Source organism: Salmo salar, chromosome ssa10 (assembly GCF_905237065.1).
Source record: "Salmo salar chromosome ssa10, Ssal_v3.1, whole genome shotgun sequence".
NCBI classification, from domain to species: domain Eukaryota; kingdom Metazoa; phylum Chordata; class Actinopteri; order Salmoniformes; family Salmonidae; genus Salmo; species Salmo salar.
In genome coordinates this window covers 122,729,158-122,746,729 of record NC_059451.1, presented here as the reverse complement: position 1 = coordinate 122,746,729, position 17,572 = coordinate 122,729,158, and the positions used below count along the sequence as shown (strand labels likewise).

The 17,572-nt window shown below is 43.6% G+C and overlaps 1 protein-coding gene across 2 annotated transcripts in view; it reads left to right on the top strand.

Annotated features, from left to right (window-relative positions):
• Nucleotides 1-17,572, top strand: part of LOC106561808 (anoctamin-5) — a 68,984-nt gene that overhangs the window by 30,325 nt on the left and 21,087 nt on the right. Inside the window, exons 1-6 of one of the 2 annotated variants that reach the window (XM_045688653.1) lie at nt 920-1,232; nt 11,298-11,405; nt 14,687-14,755; nt 15,745-15,867; nt 16,269-16,430; nt 16,676-16,789. In XM_045688653.1, the coding sequence (XP_045544609.1) occupies nt 1,221-1,232; nt 11,298-11,405; nt 14,687-14,755; nt 15,745-15,867; nt 16,269-16,430; nt 16,676-16,789 (588 nt within the window). In that variant the 5' untranslated portion in view covers nt 920-1,220. Of the gene's footprint in view, nt 1-919; nt 1,233-11,297; nt 11,406-14,686; nt 14,756-15,744; nt 15,868-16,268; nt 16,431-16,675; nt 16,790-17,572 lie in introns of those variants that run through there. The other variant, XM_045688652.1, reaches the window with a different exon arrangement.

Genomic DNA, 17,572 nt, shown 5'->3' with positions numbered 1-17,572 from the left:
GAAACATCTCAAGGATGATCAATGGAAACAGGATGCACCTGATCTCAATTTCGAGTCTCATAGCAAAGGGTCTAAATACTTACATAAATAAGGTATGGAGTATTGAGCGTATATTGATGAGGAAAAACAGGTATTTAGTCAATTTTAGAATAAGGATGTAACGTAACAAAATGTGGAAAAAGTGAAGGGGTCTGAATACTTTCTGAATGCACCATATGATGTGGTTAGCTGATATGTTAAATACCTATCCACGCATTGTAAGATCTGACATGTGTCTGTCTACAATGTAGTCTGGCAGGAACTCAACCATTACATTAGTGGGTTACTGGCAGACAGGAGGCTCTGCTGCTGATATGCTGACGTTATCGAGAAGCCTCCTCTCTCGCTCTCCCCCTCTCTCTCCCCCTCTCTCTCTCTCTCTCTCTCGCTCTCCCCCTCTCTCTCTCTCTCTCTCTTCTCGCTGGCTCTCTCTCTCCTCTGCTCTCTCTCTCCCCCTCTCTCTCTCTCTCTCTCTCTCTCTCTCTCTCTCTCTCGCTGGCTCTCTCTCTCCTCTGCTCTCTCTCTCCCCCATCTCTCGCTGGCTCTCTCCTCTGCTCTGCTCTCTCTCTCTCATCTCTCGCTGGCTCTCTCCTCTGCTCTCTCTCTCCCTCTCTCTCTCTCTCTCGCTCTCCCCCCTCTCTCTCTCTCTCTCGCTCTCCCCCTCCCTCCCTCTCCCTTCTCTGCTCTGCTCTCTCTGTCTCTATCTCTCCTCTTTCTTTCTCTCTCTCTCTCTCTCTCTCTCTCTCTCCCTCCTCTGCTCTCTCTCTCTCTCTCCTCTCGCTGGCTCTCTTTCTCTCCTCTGCTCTCTCTCTCTCCTCTGCTCTCTCTCCCTCCTCTGCTCTGCTCTCTCTCTCTCATCTCTCGCTGGCTCTCTCCTCTGCTCTCTCTCTCCCCTTCCTCTCTCTCCTCCCTCTTTCCTCTGGATGTCTGAGCGAGTGTGTACTTGTCCTGGGCTGCAACTGGACTGGACGAAGCCCCTCTCCCCCTGTGAATGAGGGAGTAAAGGAGAGAGGGAGTAAAGGAGAGAGGAAATAAGTGAGTTAGGGGCTCGTCCGTCCGTGCACCCAGGGAAGAAGCAACTCCTCTGGCTGTGTAAAAGGCCCTGCTGCCTTTCAGCTCATTGCAGACATAGCGGGAGTCACAGCTGATGTTTGGCAGACATACTATCCGGAGAGAGGGCCATGGAAGAGGAGGTAAGTGCTCTTCTATTCTCACGCCCCCCCCCCCTCCTTCGTAGCTACTGGTCAAACAGGACAGGCAGAACAATGTGTTTGTGAGAGGTCTAGGGTGTGGAGACTGCTATGCCTATAGTGCTTGTTGTAATCATTCTACTGCAGTGAATCCTGTCTAGTTTTTATGTTGTAATCATTCTACTGCAGCTAATCCTGTCTAGTTTTTATGTTGTAATCATTCTACTGCAGCTAATCCTGTCTAGTTTTTTATGTTGTTATCATTCTACTGCAGCTAGAGTCCTGTCTAGTTTTTGTTGTAATCATTCTACTGCAGCTAATCCTGTCTAGTTTTTTATGTTGTAATCATTCTACTGCAGCTAATCCTGTCTAGTTTTTATGTGATCATTCTACTGCAGCTAGAGTCCTGTCTAGTTTTTTATGTTGTGATCATTTTACTGCAGCTAGAGTCCTGTCTAGTTTTTTATGTTATGATCATTTTACTGCAGCTGGAGTCCTGTCTAGTTTTTGTTGTAATCATTCTACTGCAGTGAATCCTGTCTAGTTTTTATGTTGTAATCATTCTACTGCAGCTAATCCTGTCTATTTTTTTTATGTTGTTATCATTCTACTGCAGCTAGAGTGCTGTCTAGTTTTTATGTTGTAATCATTCTACTGCAGCTAATCCTGTCTAGTTTTTATGTTGTAATCATTCTACTGCAGCTAGAGTCCTGTCTAGTTTGTTTTAATTATTCTACTGCAGCTAATCCTGTCTAGTTTTATGTTGTGATCATTCTACTGCAGCTAGAGTCCTGTCTAGTTTGTTTTAATTATTCTACTGCAGCTAATCCTGTCTAGTTTTATGTTGTGATCATTCTACGGCAGCTAGAGTCCTGTCTAGTTTTTGTTGTGATCATTCTACTGCAACTAATCCTGTCTAGTTTTATGTTGTGATCATTCTACTGCAGCTAGAGTCCTGTCTAGTTTGTTTTAATTATTCTACTGCAGCTAATCCTGTCTAGTTTTTTATGTTATCATTCTACTGTAGCTAGAGTCCAGTTTAGTTTTTATGTTGTAATCATTCTACTGCAGCTAATCCTGTCTAGTTTTTATGTTGTGATCATTCTACTGCAGCTGTAGTCCTGTCTAGTTTTTATGTTATGATCATTCTACTGCAGCTAGAGTCCTGTCTAGTTTTTATGTTGTGATCATTCTACTGCAGCTAGAGTCCTGTCTAGTTTTTATGTTGTGATCATTCTACTGCAGCTAGAGTCCTGTCTAGTTTTTATGTTGTAATCATTCTACTGCAACTAATCATGTCTAGTTTTTATGTTGTGAACATTCTACTGCAACTAGAGTCCTGTCTAGTTGTTATGTTGTAATCATTCTACTGCAGTGAATCCTGTCTAGTTTTTCTTTTAATCATTCTACTGCACCTAATCCTGTCTAGTTTTTATGTTGTGAACATTCTACTGCAGCTAGAGTCCTGTCTAGTTTTTATGTTGTGATCATGCTACTGCAACTAATCCTGTCTAGTTTTTATGTTGTGATCATTCTACTGCAGCTAGAGTCCTGTCTAGTTTTTTATGTTGTGATCATTTTACTGCAGCTAGAGTCCTGTCTAGTTGTTATGTTGTAAATGTTGTGATCGTTCTACTGCAGCTAGAGTCCTGTCTAGTTTTTATGTTGTAATCATTCTACTGCAGCTAGAGTCCTGTCTAGTTTTTATGATGTGCTAATTCTACTGCAGCTAGAGTCCTGTCTAGTTTTTATGTTGTAATCATTCTACTGCAGTGAATCCTGTCTAGTTTTTATGTTGTAATCATTCTACTGCAGTGAATCCTGTCTAGTTTTTATGTTGTAATCATTCTACTGCAGTTAGAGTCCTGTCTATTTTTTTTTTAGGGGTAGAGGGTACAGAGAGTGGGACTGGACCTAGTGTGTTGGGGGGACTACTTCACCCAGTGTTTTATGTTGTGTTAATTCTAAGAGCAGCTATGGTCCAGACAGCTACTGTAGCAATGTCAGGAAGGCCGGTTCTAGAATGTGCGGGGTGCAGATTGGTTATTTATAGGTATATGAACAGCTGTAGCAGCAATGAAAGGGAACAGGTCTCTTTCTCAACATGGCTTCCTGTGTGTGTGTGTGTGTGTGTGTGTGTGTGTGTGTGTGTGTGTGTGTGTGTGTGTGTGTGTCTCTCAGACAGGGGAAAGTACGTAGTCCTTGGTGCGCTACAAGGGGCTGCAGTATTTGGTAAATGGTAAACATAGCTGGGATATGGTGGTGGCGGGAGGGTACCCAAAGTAAAGAATTCCAATCATGCATATAAAATGAATTGGAAGAGCTGCAGGCTTTACTGGCCGGCCATTACGGTGGTTCAGTTGCCCCATGACAGTGTTCCAAAAAAAACTGCTCCGGTTTCTAAATAAGAAAATGCATCAGTAGAGATTAAATCAAATGTTATTCATCGACATGCTTGGTAAGGGTGTGGACTAACAGTGAAATGCTGAGTCACGGGTCCTTCCCAACAATGCAGAGAGAGAGAGAGAGAGAGAGAACATAGAGAAATAATAAGGGGGGGGGGATAGGCAGGGTTCAGAGGTCATGGAGGTAGAGATGTACATATAACTAGGAATAAAGTGACAGATGGTTTAACAGTAGCAGCAGCGTATGTGATGAATCAGAGCAGCTTACCGATCACTGTACCTGTACACAGCCCATCTGTAAATAGCACACCCGACTACCTCATCCCCATATTAATACGTATCCTCTTGCTCATTTGCACCCCAGTATCTCTACTTGCACATCATCATCATCTGTACATCTACCACTCCAGTATTAACGCTAAATTGTAATTATTTTCGTCTCTATGGCCTATTTAGTGCCTTACCTCCCTACTCTTCTACATTTGCACACACTGTACATAGATCTAATTTTCTTTTCTTTTGTGTTACTAACTGTACGTTTGTTTATGTGTAACTCTGTGTTGTTTTTGTCGCACTGCTTTGCTTTATCTTGGCCAGGTCACGGGGTTGTAAATGAGAAGTTGTGCAAAAAGGGTGAATGCAGATAGTCCGTTTAACTATTTGGTATACCCTCAAATTAAAGCTGACAGTCTGCACTTTAACCTCATAGTGAATGTATCATTTCAAGTCCAAAGTGCTGGATTACAGACCCAAAACAACAACGTGTCAACTTCCCAATACTTTTGGAGCTCACTAGTAGTAACTAGGCAACAAGACAGACAATAAACAATAGTTAGTGCAAAAAGGGTCAATGTAGATAATCCGGAGAGATATTGGTTAACTATTTAGCAGTCTTATGGCTTGGGGGTAGAAGTTGTTCAGGATCCTGTTGATTCCAGACTTGGTACATTGGTACCGCTTGCCGTGCGGTAACAGAGAGAACAGTCTACGACTAAGGTGGCTAATGTCTGACAATTTTTAGGGCCTTCCTCTGACACCGCCTGGTATAGAGGTCCTGGGTGGCAGGGAACTCGGCCCCAGTGATGTACTGGGCGGTAAGCACTACCCTCTGTAGTGCCTTGTGGTTGGATGCCGAGCAGTTTCCATACCAAGCCGGTGATGCAGCCGGTCAAGATGTTCTCAATGGTGCAGCTGAAGGACTTTAAGGAAGATCTGAGGACACATGTCAAATCTTTTCAACCTCCTGAGGGGGAAAAGGCTTTGTCGTGCCCCCTTCACGACTGTGTTGGTGTATGTGGACCATGATAGGTCCTTAGTGATGTGGACACCGAGGAACTTGAAGCTCTCAACCCGCTCCACTACAGCCCCGTCAAATGTGAATGGGGGCGTGCTCTGTTTCCTGTAGTCCACGATCAGCTCCTTTGTCTTGCTGACGGTGAGGGAAAGGTTGTTGTCCTGGCACAGCACTGCCAGGTCTCTGACCTTCTCCCTATAGGCTGTCTCATCGTCGTCGGTGATCAGGCCTACCACCGTCGTGTTGTTGGCAAACTTAAGAGGGTGTTGGAATCATGAGCGAACAGAGAGTACAGGAGGGGACTGAGCATGCACCCTTGAGGGGGCACCCGTGTTGAGGGTCAGCACGGCGGATGTGTTGTTGCCTACCCTCACCACCTGGGGCGTCCTGTCAGGAAGTCCAGGATCAAGTTGCAGAAGGAGTTGTTCAGTCCCAGGGTCCTTAGCTTAGAGATGAGCTTGGAGGAAACTTTGGTGTTGAAGTCTGAGCTGTAGTCAATGAACAACATTCTCACTTATGTGTTCCTTTTGTCCAAGTGGGAAAGAGTAGAGTGGAGTGCAATGGAAATTGGATCATCTGTGGATCTGTTTGGGGCGGTATGCGAATTGGAGTGGTGTCACGTTCGTTAGAATAATCGGACCAAGGCGCAGCGTGAGTAGCGTTCCAGATTTTTAATATAAATTGATACTAAGCAACATACAAAAACAATAAACGAAACGTGACGACAATGAAACTACACATAAACACAATATCCCATAACCCCCAGGTGGAAAACATGCTACTTAAGTATGATCCCCAATTAGAGACAACGATTACCAGCTGCCTCTAATTGGGAATCATACACAATCACCAACATAGAAAAACAAACCTAGAACCCCACATAGAAATAATAAACTAGACTAACCCCCCCCCAGTCACGCCTTGACCTACTCTACCATAGAAAATAAAAGCTTTCTATTGTCAGGACGTGACAAGTGGGTCCAGGGTGTCTGGGATGATGGTGTTGATGTGAGCCATAACCAGCCTTTCAAAGCACTTCATGGCTACAGATGCGAGTGCTACTGGGTGATAGTCATTTAGGTTACCTTGATGTTCTTGGGCACAGGGACTATGGTGGTCTGCTTGACAAGGCCAGCCTGATCTGTGAACTATTTGTGCTGTCTATCTGGCAAGACAGCACATAAACAGTTCTGGGACAAGGCTAGATTTACAAAAATGTACTGTATGTTCCAATATAAACATTAGCATTGGTCTACCATTCCTAGTTCCTTGCTTCGTTCTGAGTGATATGCTAGCTAGACTGTTGATATTGGCCTACCATTCCCAGTACCTTGCTTCGTTCTGAGTGATATGCTAGCTAGACTGTTGATATTGGCCTACCATTCCCAGTACCTTGCTTCGTTCTGAGTGATATGCTAGCTAGACTGTTGATATTGGCCTACCATTCCCAGTACCTTGCTTCGTTCTGAGTGATATGCTAGCTGGACTGTTGATATTGGCCTACCATTCCCAGTACCTTGCTTCGTTCTGAGTGATATGCTAGCTAGACTGTTGATATTGGCCTACCATTCCTAGTACCTTGCTTCGTTCTGAGTGATATGCTAGCTGGACTGTTGATATTGGCCTACCATTCCCAGTACCTTGCTTCGTTCTGAGTGATATGCTAGCTAGACTGTTGATATTGGCCTACCATTCCCAGTACCTTGCTTAATTCTGAGTGATATGCTAGCTAGACTGTTGATATTGGCCTACCATTCCTAGTACCTTGCTTCGTTCTGAGTGATATGCTAGCTAGACTGTTGATATTGGCCTACCATTCCTAGTACCTTGCATCGTTCTGAGTGATATGCTAGCTAGACTGTTGATATTGGCCTACCATTCCCAGTACCTTGCTTCGTTCTGAGTGATATGCTAGCTGGACTGTTGATATTGGTCTACCATTCCTAGTACCTTGCTTCGTTCTGAGTGATATGCTAGCTGGACTGTTGATATTGGCCTACCATTCCTAGTACCTTGCTTCATTCTGAGTGATATGCTAGCTAGACTGTTGATATTGGTCTACCATTCCTAGTACCTTGCTTCGTTCTGAGTGATATGCTAGCTGGACTGTTGATATTGGCCTACCATTCCCAGTACCTTGCTTCGTTCTGAGTGATATGCTAGCTAGACTGTTGATATTGGCCTACCATTCCTAGTACCTTGCTTCATTCTGAGTGATATGCTAGCTAGACTGTTGATATTGGCCTACCATTCCTAGTACCTTGCTTCGTTCTGAGTGATATGCTAGCTAGACTGTTGATATTGGCCTACCATTCCTAGTACCTTGCTTCGTTCTGAGTGATATGCTAGCTAGACTGTTGATATTGGCCTACCATTCCTAGTACCTTGCTTCGTTCTGAGTGATATGCTAGCTAGACTGTTGATATTGGCCTACCATTCCTAGTACCTTGCTTCGTTCTGAGTGATATGCTAGCTAGACTGTTGATATTGAAACAGAAAACAATCAGTCAGTAGCAAAGCCAGCCAGTCATGGAACTTCTCTTTTGATGTTGTTTTCTTTTACTGTTACAACAGTCAGTCTTGTCTTTGTTGACATTTCATTGAGATCTCTCTCCAGTTTCCCATGGCCTCTAATCGAGACAGAAGTCCTTGAGACCCAGATCAACACATAACGAGAGCTTGGGAACTATGTAATGAGTAACGTCCATGGCGACATTTTGAGGTTACTGTAACTATAAATGCCTTCAACCAGTGTGTGCCCAGTGGGCAATGTTTTTTGTATAAATAAACACGATTTTTTTTCCATTGTATTCCCGAACTTTGCTGTGCTTTTAAATGGTTGAAAGCACAATGATTAGGGGGTGTGCCAACATGGCCATACTCATATTTATAATTGTATCCAGAAATGGACAGTTGCACGTTCTCACTGCAACAACAAAAAAATACTGCAGATTAGGAGCAGTGCGCGGAGTGTTGTGTCTGTGTGTCCTCAATTTGCAGCGGGCAGCGAAGTTTGCTGTCACTCAGTCAGAATGCCCATAGGTTTCATATTTTTTTCCCCCCTAACCTTGACCCCACTTGTTAGATATTATGCACATTGATCGCTTGATAACAAACATCCTCACCTTGTGATTTATCATACTAGCAGGCAGCAGCAATCTAAATGATCAGACTGAAAACATACGAGGAAAAGTGATCGGTTGAAATTATGAAGCGAGTGGACAGAGAAAATACAGCTTCACTCTATCCAATCAGAGCGGCAGGATCAACGTAAAGCCCGCCCATCTCTTTACAGACAGGCAAACTAGCCAGTTGAGTTATCTGGAGCACGTAGGACCGAGCGCATGTCTAACTCAAAGACAGTACAGTATGCTTTAGAAACTCTGGGACTGTACAGTATGCTTTAGAAACTCTGGGACTGTACAGTATGCTTTAGAAACTCTGGGACAGTACAGTATGCTTTAGAAACTCTGGGACAGTACAGTATGCTTTAGAAACTCTGGGACTGTACAGTATGCTTTAGAAACTCTGGGACTGTACAGTATGCTTTAGAAACTCTGGGACAGTACAGTATGCTTTAGAAACTCTGGGACTGTACAGTATGCTTTAGAAACTCTGGGACAGTACAGTATGCTTTAGAAACTCTGGGACTGTACAGTATGCTTTAGAAACTCTGGGACTGTACAGTATGCTTTAGAAACTCTGGGACTGTACAGTATGCTTTATAAACTCTGGGACAGTACAGTATGCTTTAGAAACTCTGGGACAGTACAGTATGCATTAGAAACTCTGGGACTGTACAGTATGCTTTAGAAACTCTGGGACTGTACAGTATGCTTTAGAAACTCTGGGACAGTACAGTATGCTTTAGAAACTCTGGGACAGTACAGTATGCTTTAGAAACTCTGGGACTGTACAGTATGCTTTAGACACTCTGGGACTGTACAGTATGCTTTAGAAACTCTGGGACAGTACAGTATGCTTTAGAAACTCTGGGACAGTACAGTATGCTTTAGAAACTCTGGGACTGTACAGTATGCTTTTGAAACTCTGGGACTGTACAGTATGCTTTATAAACTCTGGGACTGTACAGTATGCTTTAGAAACTCTGGGACTGTACAGTATGCTTTAGAAACTCTGGGACTGTACAGTATGCTTTAGAAACTCTGGGACTGTACAGTATGCTTTAGAAACTCTGGGACTGTACAGTATGCTTTAGAAACTCTGGGACTGTACAGTATGCTTTAGAAACTCTGGGACTGTACAGTATGCTTTAGAAACTCTGGGACAGTACAGTATGCTTTAGAAACTCTGGGACAGTACAGTATGCTTTAGAAACTCTGGGACTGTACAGTATGCTTTAGAAACTCTGGGACAGTACAGTATGCTTTAGAAACTCTGGGACTGTACAGTATGCTTTTGAAACTCTGGGACTGTACAGTATGCTTTAGAAACTCTGGGACTGTACAGTATGCTTTAGAAACTCTGGGACTGTACAGTATGCTTTAGACACTCTGGGACTGTACAGTATGCTTTAGACACTCTGGGACTGTGCAGTATGCTTTAGAAACTCTGGGACTGTACAGTATGCTTTAGAAACTCTGGGACTGTACAGTATGCTTTAGAAACTCTGGGACAGTACAGTATGCTTTAGAAACTCTGGGACAGTACAGTATGCTTTAGACACTCTGGGACTGTACAGTATGCTTTAGAAACTCTGGGACTGACTGACATGAGAAAGATGCTTGCTGGCACCCGAAAATATATATATTTTTTATTTTTTATTTTTACGATCACAGATAATTAGAAAATATACTCGGATCTTAAGCGTATCCAGAAAATAGCCCATATCCGTTGCAATACTCATTTTGTCCGACTACTCGGCACACCCCGAGCAGTGATAGACATTTGGGTGAACTAAACCAACAATCAGATGTTATTTTTTTCCATTGTAATTTTGTTGTTTTTAAGATGGTTGAAAGCATAGTGATAAAACATTGGAAATTCAACTAACTTTTTGCATAGAGTTTGTAATCTCAACCAAATATTATCCACGTTGAAATGACATGGTGTGCCCAGTGGGAATGCTCTGTGTGCCGTCTTGGACAGAGGCAACTGTAGTCTGCTAAGTAACCAGAGATAGAGTCAAGACCGAAGTCCTTGAGACTCAGACCCAACCTATAATCAAGACAGAAGTCTTTGAGAGCCAGACTAAGACCCAACTTTTCAAGACCTAACCTCTCGTGGACATACTACGTAAACAAATTCTGTAACATTTTATTTCTGGGTTAACCGAGATTACTGAAGACCCAGGCCATGACTCAGTGTATTACGATAATGACCAGACCATGACTCAGTGTATTAAGATAATGACCAGGCCATGACTCAGTCTATTAAGATAATGACCAGGCCATGACTCAGTGTATTAAGATAATGACCAGACCATGACTCAGTGTATTAAGATAATGACCAGACCATGACTCACTGTATTAAGATAATGACCAAACCATGACTCAGTGTATTAAGACAATGACCAGACCATGACTCGGTGTATTAAGATAATGACCAGACCATGTGTATTAAGACAATGACCAGACCATGACTCAGTCTATTAAGATAATGACCAGACCATGACTCAGTGTATTAAGATAATGACCAGACCATGACTCAGTCTATTAAGATAATGACCAGACCATGACTCAGTGTATTAAGATAATGACCAGGCCATGACTCAGTGTATTAAGATAATGACCAGACCAATGGTCAGTTCTAATGTAGATAAAACAAGATTCAGACCTCCTGATAAGCTTCAATGTAACTATGCTTAATGGAACATAGAACATTTCAGCCGTGGTTGAATTGCGTTTCTCCTGCTCCTCGCATGTCCTCCTCATCTGGCTCTGCAGGGGAAGTAATACTGTGATGCTGTGAGTGATTCTTCGTCTTGGTTCGATGTATCTTGTTACAGTGACAGTATATAGATTGATTTTCAGTGTGCTGTGGATAGCTCAGTTCAGAGGTCTGGCTTTTTTCACTAATGTGTTCATCTACGGTTCTACCTTGAATCGCCCGTGTAGATTACTCAAATCTTGAAGTTGGGAGTGAACTGAAGGCTGTTTTCATTTCAAGGCATCCAAGGCTGTGTGTCCTGTGTGGTGGTGTACTTCATGGACCATTTTCACAGACAAGAGTATTCATTGAAATAGCTTTTTATTCCAGGTCTAGAGGCGTAATCTATGTCTGGGAAACGGGCCCTATATCTGGGAATGTCAGCTGACTGTGTTTGTGTGTTGACGGTGTGTTGACGGTGTGTTGACGGTGTGTTGGCGGTGTGTTGACGGTGTGTGTGTGTTGTCTGTCTCCTCCCAGGTGGACAAGCATCAACAGAGTAAGGACTCTGTGTTCTTCCGGGATGGAAAGAAGAGGATTGACTTCGTCCTGTCCTATGTGGATGACCGAGACGGAGAGAGGAAACAGGTGAGATTCACCTGCAGAAACACACCTGGGCTATAAACTACTATTCCTCTAGTGCCTCGTTATCACAGGGGTTTCATTGTTGTTCTCAGTGATACTTAATACTGGTTTCTGAGCACAGGACACAGCCTGGGTAAACCTGACTGAATGCTCCACTCCTTTGTGAGGTAGTTCAGAGTTCGTTCTGGTTTAATCCGGCTACGTGACTCTGTAGTTGGTAATACTACAATAATACAGGGTAAATAAGATGTATGAAAACAATTCAGGATGCTGTAATACATAGCACTCTCCCTTCACTTGACTCACTTTACTTGACTCACTTTACTTGACTCACTTCACTTGACATGCTTTACTTGACTCACTTGACACGCTATACTTGACACGCTTTAATTGACTCACTTTACTTGACTCACTTCACTTGACACGCTTTACTTGACTCACTTGACTCACTTCACTTGGCACACTTTACTTGACTCACTTGACTCACTTCACTTTAATTGACACACTTTACTTGACTCACTTCACTTGACTCACTTCACTTGACACACTTTACTTGACTCACTTCACTTTAATTGACACACTTTACTTGACTCACTTCACTTGACTCACTTCACTTGACACACTTTACTTGACTCACTTCACTTTAATTGACACACTTTACTTGACTCACTTCACTTGACTCACTTCACTTGACACACTTTACTTGACTCACTTCACTTTAATTGACACACTTTACTTGACTCACTTCACTTGACTCACTTCACTTGACACACTTTACTTGACTCACTTCACTTTAATTGACACACTTTAATTGACTCACTTCACTTGACTCACTTCACTTGACACACTTTACTTGACTCACTTCACTTCACTTTAATTGACACACTTTAATTGACTCACTTCACTTGACTCACTTCACTTGACACACTTTACTTGACTCACTTCACTTTAATTGACACACTTTACTTGACTCACTTCACTTGACTCACTTCACTTGACACACTTTACTTGACTCACTTCACTTCACTTTAATTGACACACTTTAATTGACTCACTTCACTTGACTCACTTCACTTCACTTCACTTGACTTGACTCACCTCACTTGTCAGTACCAGCTAGGTACGTCTCTTGCCAAGCTGTTCATAATAGCAAGCGTTGACTGTTGATCGTGTTCATATTTCAGAAATAAGCTACATGACACAAATACCTTGAAACAAGACGAAACATTTAAGCTAAGCTAAGCTACAGTACCTATAATTCCTCATTCCTAGCCAGTGACTGAGGCCCACGGAATGGAATGTCATTATCATCTGCATCCTGCTTTGAGTTAGCCTTGAATTGACCCTTAGTTTCCTTGGTAACTTTGTTATTTAAGTATATTTGAGTACTGTTTGCATGCTGTGTGGGAGAAGTAGCCATTTTTTGAGGTGAAGCTTCCTGTACACAAAGTTCATATGATAAAGTGATGTATAGTGATATACAGCGCATTCGGAAAGTAATCAGACCTCTTGACTTTTTCCACATTTTGTTATATTACAGCCTTATTCTAAAATTGATTAAATTAGATTTTTTTCCCTCATCAATCTACACACAATGCCCCATAATGAAAAAGCAAAAATGTTTTTTTGAAATTTTAGCAAATGTATAAAAAAACAACAGCAGAAATATCACATTTACATAAGTATTCAGACACTTTACTCAGTACTTTGTTGAAGCACCTTTGGTAGTGATTACAGCCTCGATTCTTCTTGGGTATAACGCTACAAGCTTGGCACACCTGTATTTGGGGAGTTTCTCCCATTATTTTCTGCAGGTTGGATGGGGAGCATCGCTGCACAGCTATTTTCAGGTCTCTCCAGAGATGTTTGATCGTGTTCAAGTCCGGGCTCTGGCTGAGCCACTCAAGGACATTCAGAGACTTGTCCCGAAGCCACTCCTGCGTTGTCTTGGCTGTGTACTCAGGTTCGTTGTCCTGTTGGAAGGTGAACCTTCGCCCCAGTCTGAGATCCTGAGCACTCTGGAGCAGGTTTTCATCAAGGACCTCTCTGTACTTTGCTTTGTTCATCTTTCCCTCGATCCTGACTAGTCTCCCAGTCCCTGCCACTGAAAAACATCCCCAGAGCATGATGCTGCCACCACCATGCTTCACCGTAGGGATGCTGCCAGGATTCCTCCAGACGTGATGCTTGGCATTCAGGCCAAAGGGTTCAATATTGTTTCTCATGGTGTGAGAGTCCTTTGGGTGCCTTTTTAGCAAATAAAGCAGGCTGTCATGTGCCTTTTACTGAGGAGGGGCTACTGTCTGGCCACTCTACCATAAAGGCCTAATTGGTGGAGTGCTGCAAAGAGCTCTGTCAGAGTGACCATCGGGTTCTTGGTCACCTCCCTGACCAAGGCCCTTCTCCTCTGATTGCTCAGTTTGGCCGGGCGGCCAGCTCTAGGAAGAGTCTTGGTGGTTTCCAAACTTCTTCCATTTAATAATTATGGAGGCCACTGTGTTCTTGAGGACCTTCAATGCTGCAGAAATATTTTGGTACCCTTCCCCAAATCTGTGCCTCGACATAATCCTGTCTCGGAACTCTACGGACAATTCCGTGGACCTGATGGCTTGGTTTTTGCTCTGACATGCACTGTCAACTGTGTGACCTTTATATAGACAGGTGTGTGCCTTTCCAAATCATGTCCAATCAATTGAATTTACCACAGGTGGACTCCAATCAAGTTGTGGAAACATCTCAACGTTGATCAATGGAAACAGGATGCACCTGAGCTAAATTTCGAGTCTCATAGCGAAGGGTCTGAATAATGATGTATATAATGTATTTGTTTTTTTATTTTTAATACATTTGCAAATATTTCTATAACGTGTAGCTGGCACTAGTAAACATGGTGATCAGACGGTTTATAGAGAGCAGCCAATGGGTGGGTCTTCTGGCAGGAGGGCAACCAATGGGTGGGTCTTCTGGGAGGAGGGCAACCAATGGGTGGGTCTTCTGGGAGGGGGGCAACCAATGGGTGCTTTACCTATTTCAGACCAGGTAGCGACTACTCTCTCCAAAGTCAAGACAGAACTCTCCGCTCCTCTCCGCTCCTCTCCTCTCCTCTTACTTCTCGCTCCTCTCTCCTCTCCTCTTTCTTCTCGCTCCTCTCTCCTCTTTCTTCTCGCACCTCTCTCCTCTCCTCTTTCTTCTCGCTCCTCTCTCCTCTCCTCTCCTCTCCTCTCCTCTATGCTCCTCTCTCTTCTCTCCTCTTTTCTTTTCTTCCTTCTATTTTGCGTCAACAGGAGAGGCGGAGGGAATATGAGGCTAACCTACAGAAAGCAGGGCTGGAGCTGGAGACAGAGGATAAATCGGTAAGATTCCTGCCCTGAAGGTTTATCTGATTACATCTAAACAAGTTCTGGTGAATAAATAGCCTGGTCCCAGATATGTCTGTGTTGCTAACACCAATGGACCTGAGGAGTTAGCGACACAGCATAAACAGATCTGGGACCAGGCTAGTGAATAACACCATCGGACCAGAGGAGTTAGCATCACAGCATAAACAGATCTGGGACCAGGCTAGTGAATAACACCATCGGACCAGAGGAGTTAGCATCACAGCATAAACAGATCTGGGATCAGGCTAGTGAATAACACCATCGGACCAGAGGAGTTAGCATCACAGCATAAACAGATCTGGGACCAGGCTAGTGAATAACACCATCGGACCAGAGGAGTTAGCATCACAGCATAAACAGATCTGGGATCAGGCTAGTGAATAACACCATCGGACCAGAGGAGTTAGCATCACAGCATAAACAGATCTGGGACCAGGCTAGTGAATAACACCATCGGACCAGAGGAGTTAGCATCACAGCATAAACAGATCTGGGATCAGGCTAGTGAATAACACCATCGGACCAGAGGAGTTAGCATCACAGCATAAACAGATCTGGGACCAGGCTAGTGAATAACACCATCGGACCAGAGGAGTTAGCATCACAGCATAAACAGATCTGGGACCAGGCTAGTGAATGAATAAAGGTCTGAAACAAGAGATATTTCGTATACAAGGACAGACTGTCCTGGCAGTGTTTTTGTAAAGGGGAGAAAGGGGAGGGAGAGATAGATCAATAGAAATACTCAGATTTATTAACTTTACACCACAGTACAGGAAAATGGTTTGTTTTGTGGTGGTGGAGGCGAACTTAAGTAGCTAAACTTGGCTATTGGTTAAATAATTGACAAGCTTTGTCTGTTTGTCTGTCCGTCTGCCTTTCTGTCTGTCCGTCTGTCCATCCATCTCCACATCTATCTATCTCTTCCTATCTCCATCTCTCCATCTCTCTCCTCCAATCAGGAGTCAGATGACAGGAAGACATACTTTGTGAAGATCCACGCTCCATGGGAGGTTCTGGCCACCTACGCCGATGTCCTCAAGATCAAGGTTCCCTTCAAGGAAAACGACATCCCCGTTCACCAGGTACAGTAGGCAGCCAGGTAGCCTAGCGGTTAGCGAGGCGGGCCAAGTAAACTGATTGTTTTCCGGTTCCAATACCAGAACTGAAAGAAAATATCTGGTCAGTCTTTGGACTGTAAGAGAAACGGTAGGCTGTTCCCAGATCTGTTTGTGTTCATGCCAACTACATTGTTGTCATTGTCATCCATTTTAGTCATTTAGCAGACGCTCTTATCCAGAGCAACTTACAGTAGTGAATGCATACATTTCATACATTTTTTTTCCCGTACTGGTCCCCCGTGGGAATCGAACCCACAACCCTGGCGTTGCAAACACCATGCTCTACCAACTGAGCCACACGGGACGAAACATGTTTGTGGGAAGTAAAGTAAAGAATAATTTTTCTTAATATGTTCATCATCCAGGACATTCCCATGGACTGGCTGTTCACTCCTTTCCGTCTACCGGACCACATTATGAATCCTGAACCTGACTATTTCACCTCACCATTCAACAAGGGAAAGATTGACTTCTTCCTCATCGATGACAAGGAGACATTCTTCCCTCCTTCCGTCCGCAACAGGATAGTAAGTAGGCCAACATAAAAGGGCTTTTTGTATAAGAGAATCAAAGTAGAAGAATTGGCTTCGTTCCTCTCAGGGTTTCTTCCTGGATGTAAAGCACTTTGTGACAACTGTTGATGTAAAAATGGCTTTATAAATTAATTTGGAATGTAGTCATGGCAGTATCGTGACTTGTACAATAGACAGTCCTCTATTTGTAGAATTGGGGAATCTCTATGTATATAATGCTCTCTCTCTGCTCCCCCCAGGTGTACTACATCCTAGCACGTTGTCCCTACCACAAGACGGACAGAGAGGACAAGAAAGGCATCAAGCGCCTGCTCAACAATGGGACGTACGGGTCTGCCTTCCCACTACATGATGTAAGAAGCTACTGTCCAACAGTGACCAGGGTTGGGGTCAATTCCGTTTAAATTCCAGTCAATTTAGGACGTACACTGAAATTACAATTACAATTTTATTCTATGCTTTTTCAATGACAAAAATGTGGAATTGGAATTTTGGTTTCCTTTCTGAAATGACTGGATTTGAAATGGAATTGACCCCCAAAAACTCTGAAAGTGACCTTCACTCCTAGTAGGGATAACTGGTTGTTATATCATTTTAACCAGCTTTGCCCCTTGTGAGGCTGTTTCATATGCACGTACAGCCATTGAGTACCCGTGAAGTCATTCATCTAGTGGTGGAAATGGGGAAGGAATTGTTTTATGTGCACAATGTGTCATTCATATAGTAATTCCCCCCCAAAAAAGGTATCTTTATCAAAATGGATCCTATTATCGTCCCCTCTTGAATGAGACATTCCACTAGCGGTTAGAGCGTAGAGTTGGCAGCGTAGCCTAGTGGTTAGAGCGTAGAGGTGGCAGCGTAGCCTAGCGGTTAGAGCGTAGAGGTGGCAGCGTAGCCTAGCGGTTAGAGCGTGGAGGTGGCAGCGTAGCCTAGCGGTTAGAGCGTGGAGGTGGCAGCGTAGCCTAGTGGTTAGAGCGTAGAGGTGGCAGCGTAGCCTAGTGGTTAGAGCGTAGAGGTGGCAGCGTAGCCTAGTGGTTAGAGTGTAGAGGTGGTAGCGTAGCCTAGTGGTTAGAGCGTAGGGGGGGGAAGCGTAGCCTAGTGGTTAGAGTGTAGAGGTGGCAGCGTAGCCTAGTGGT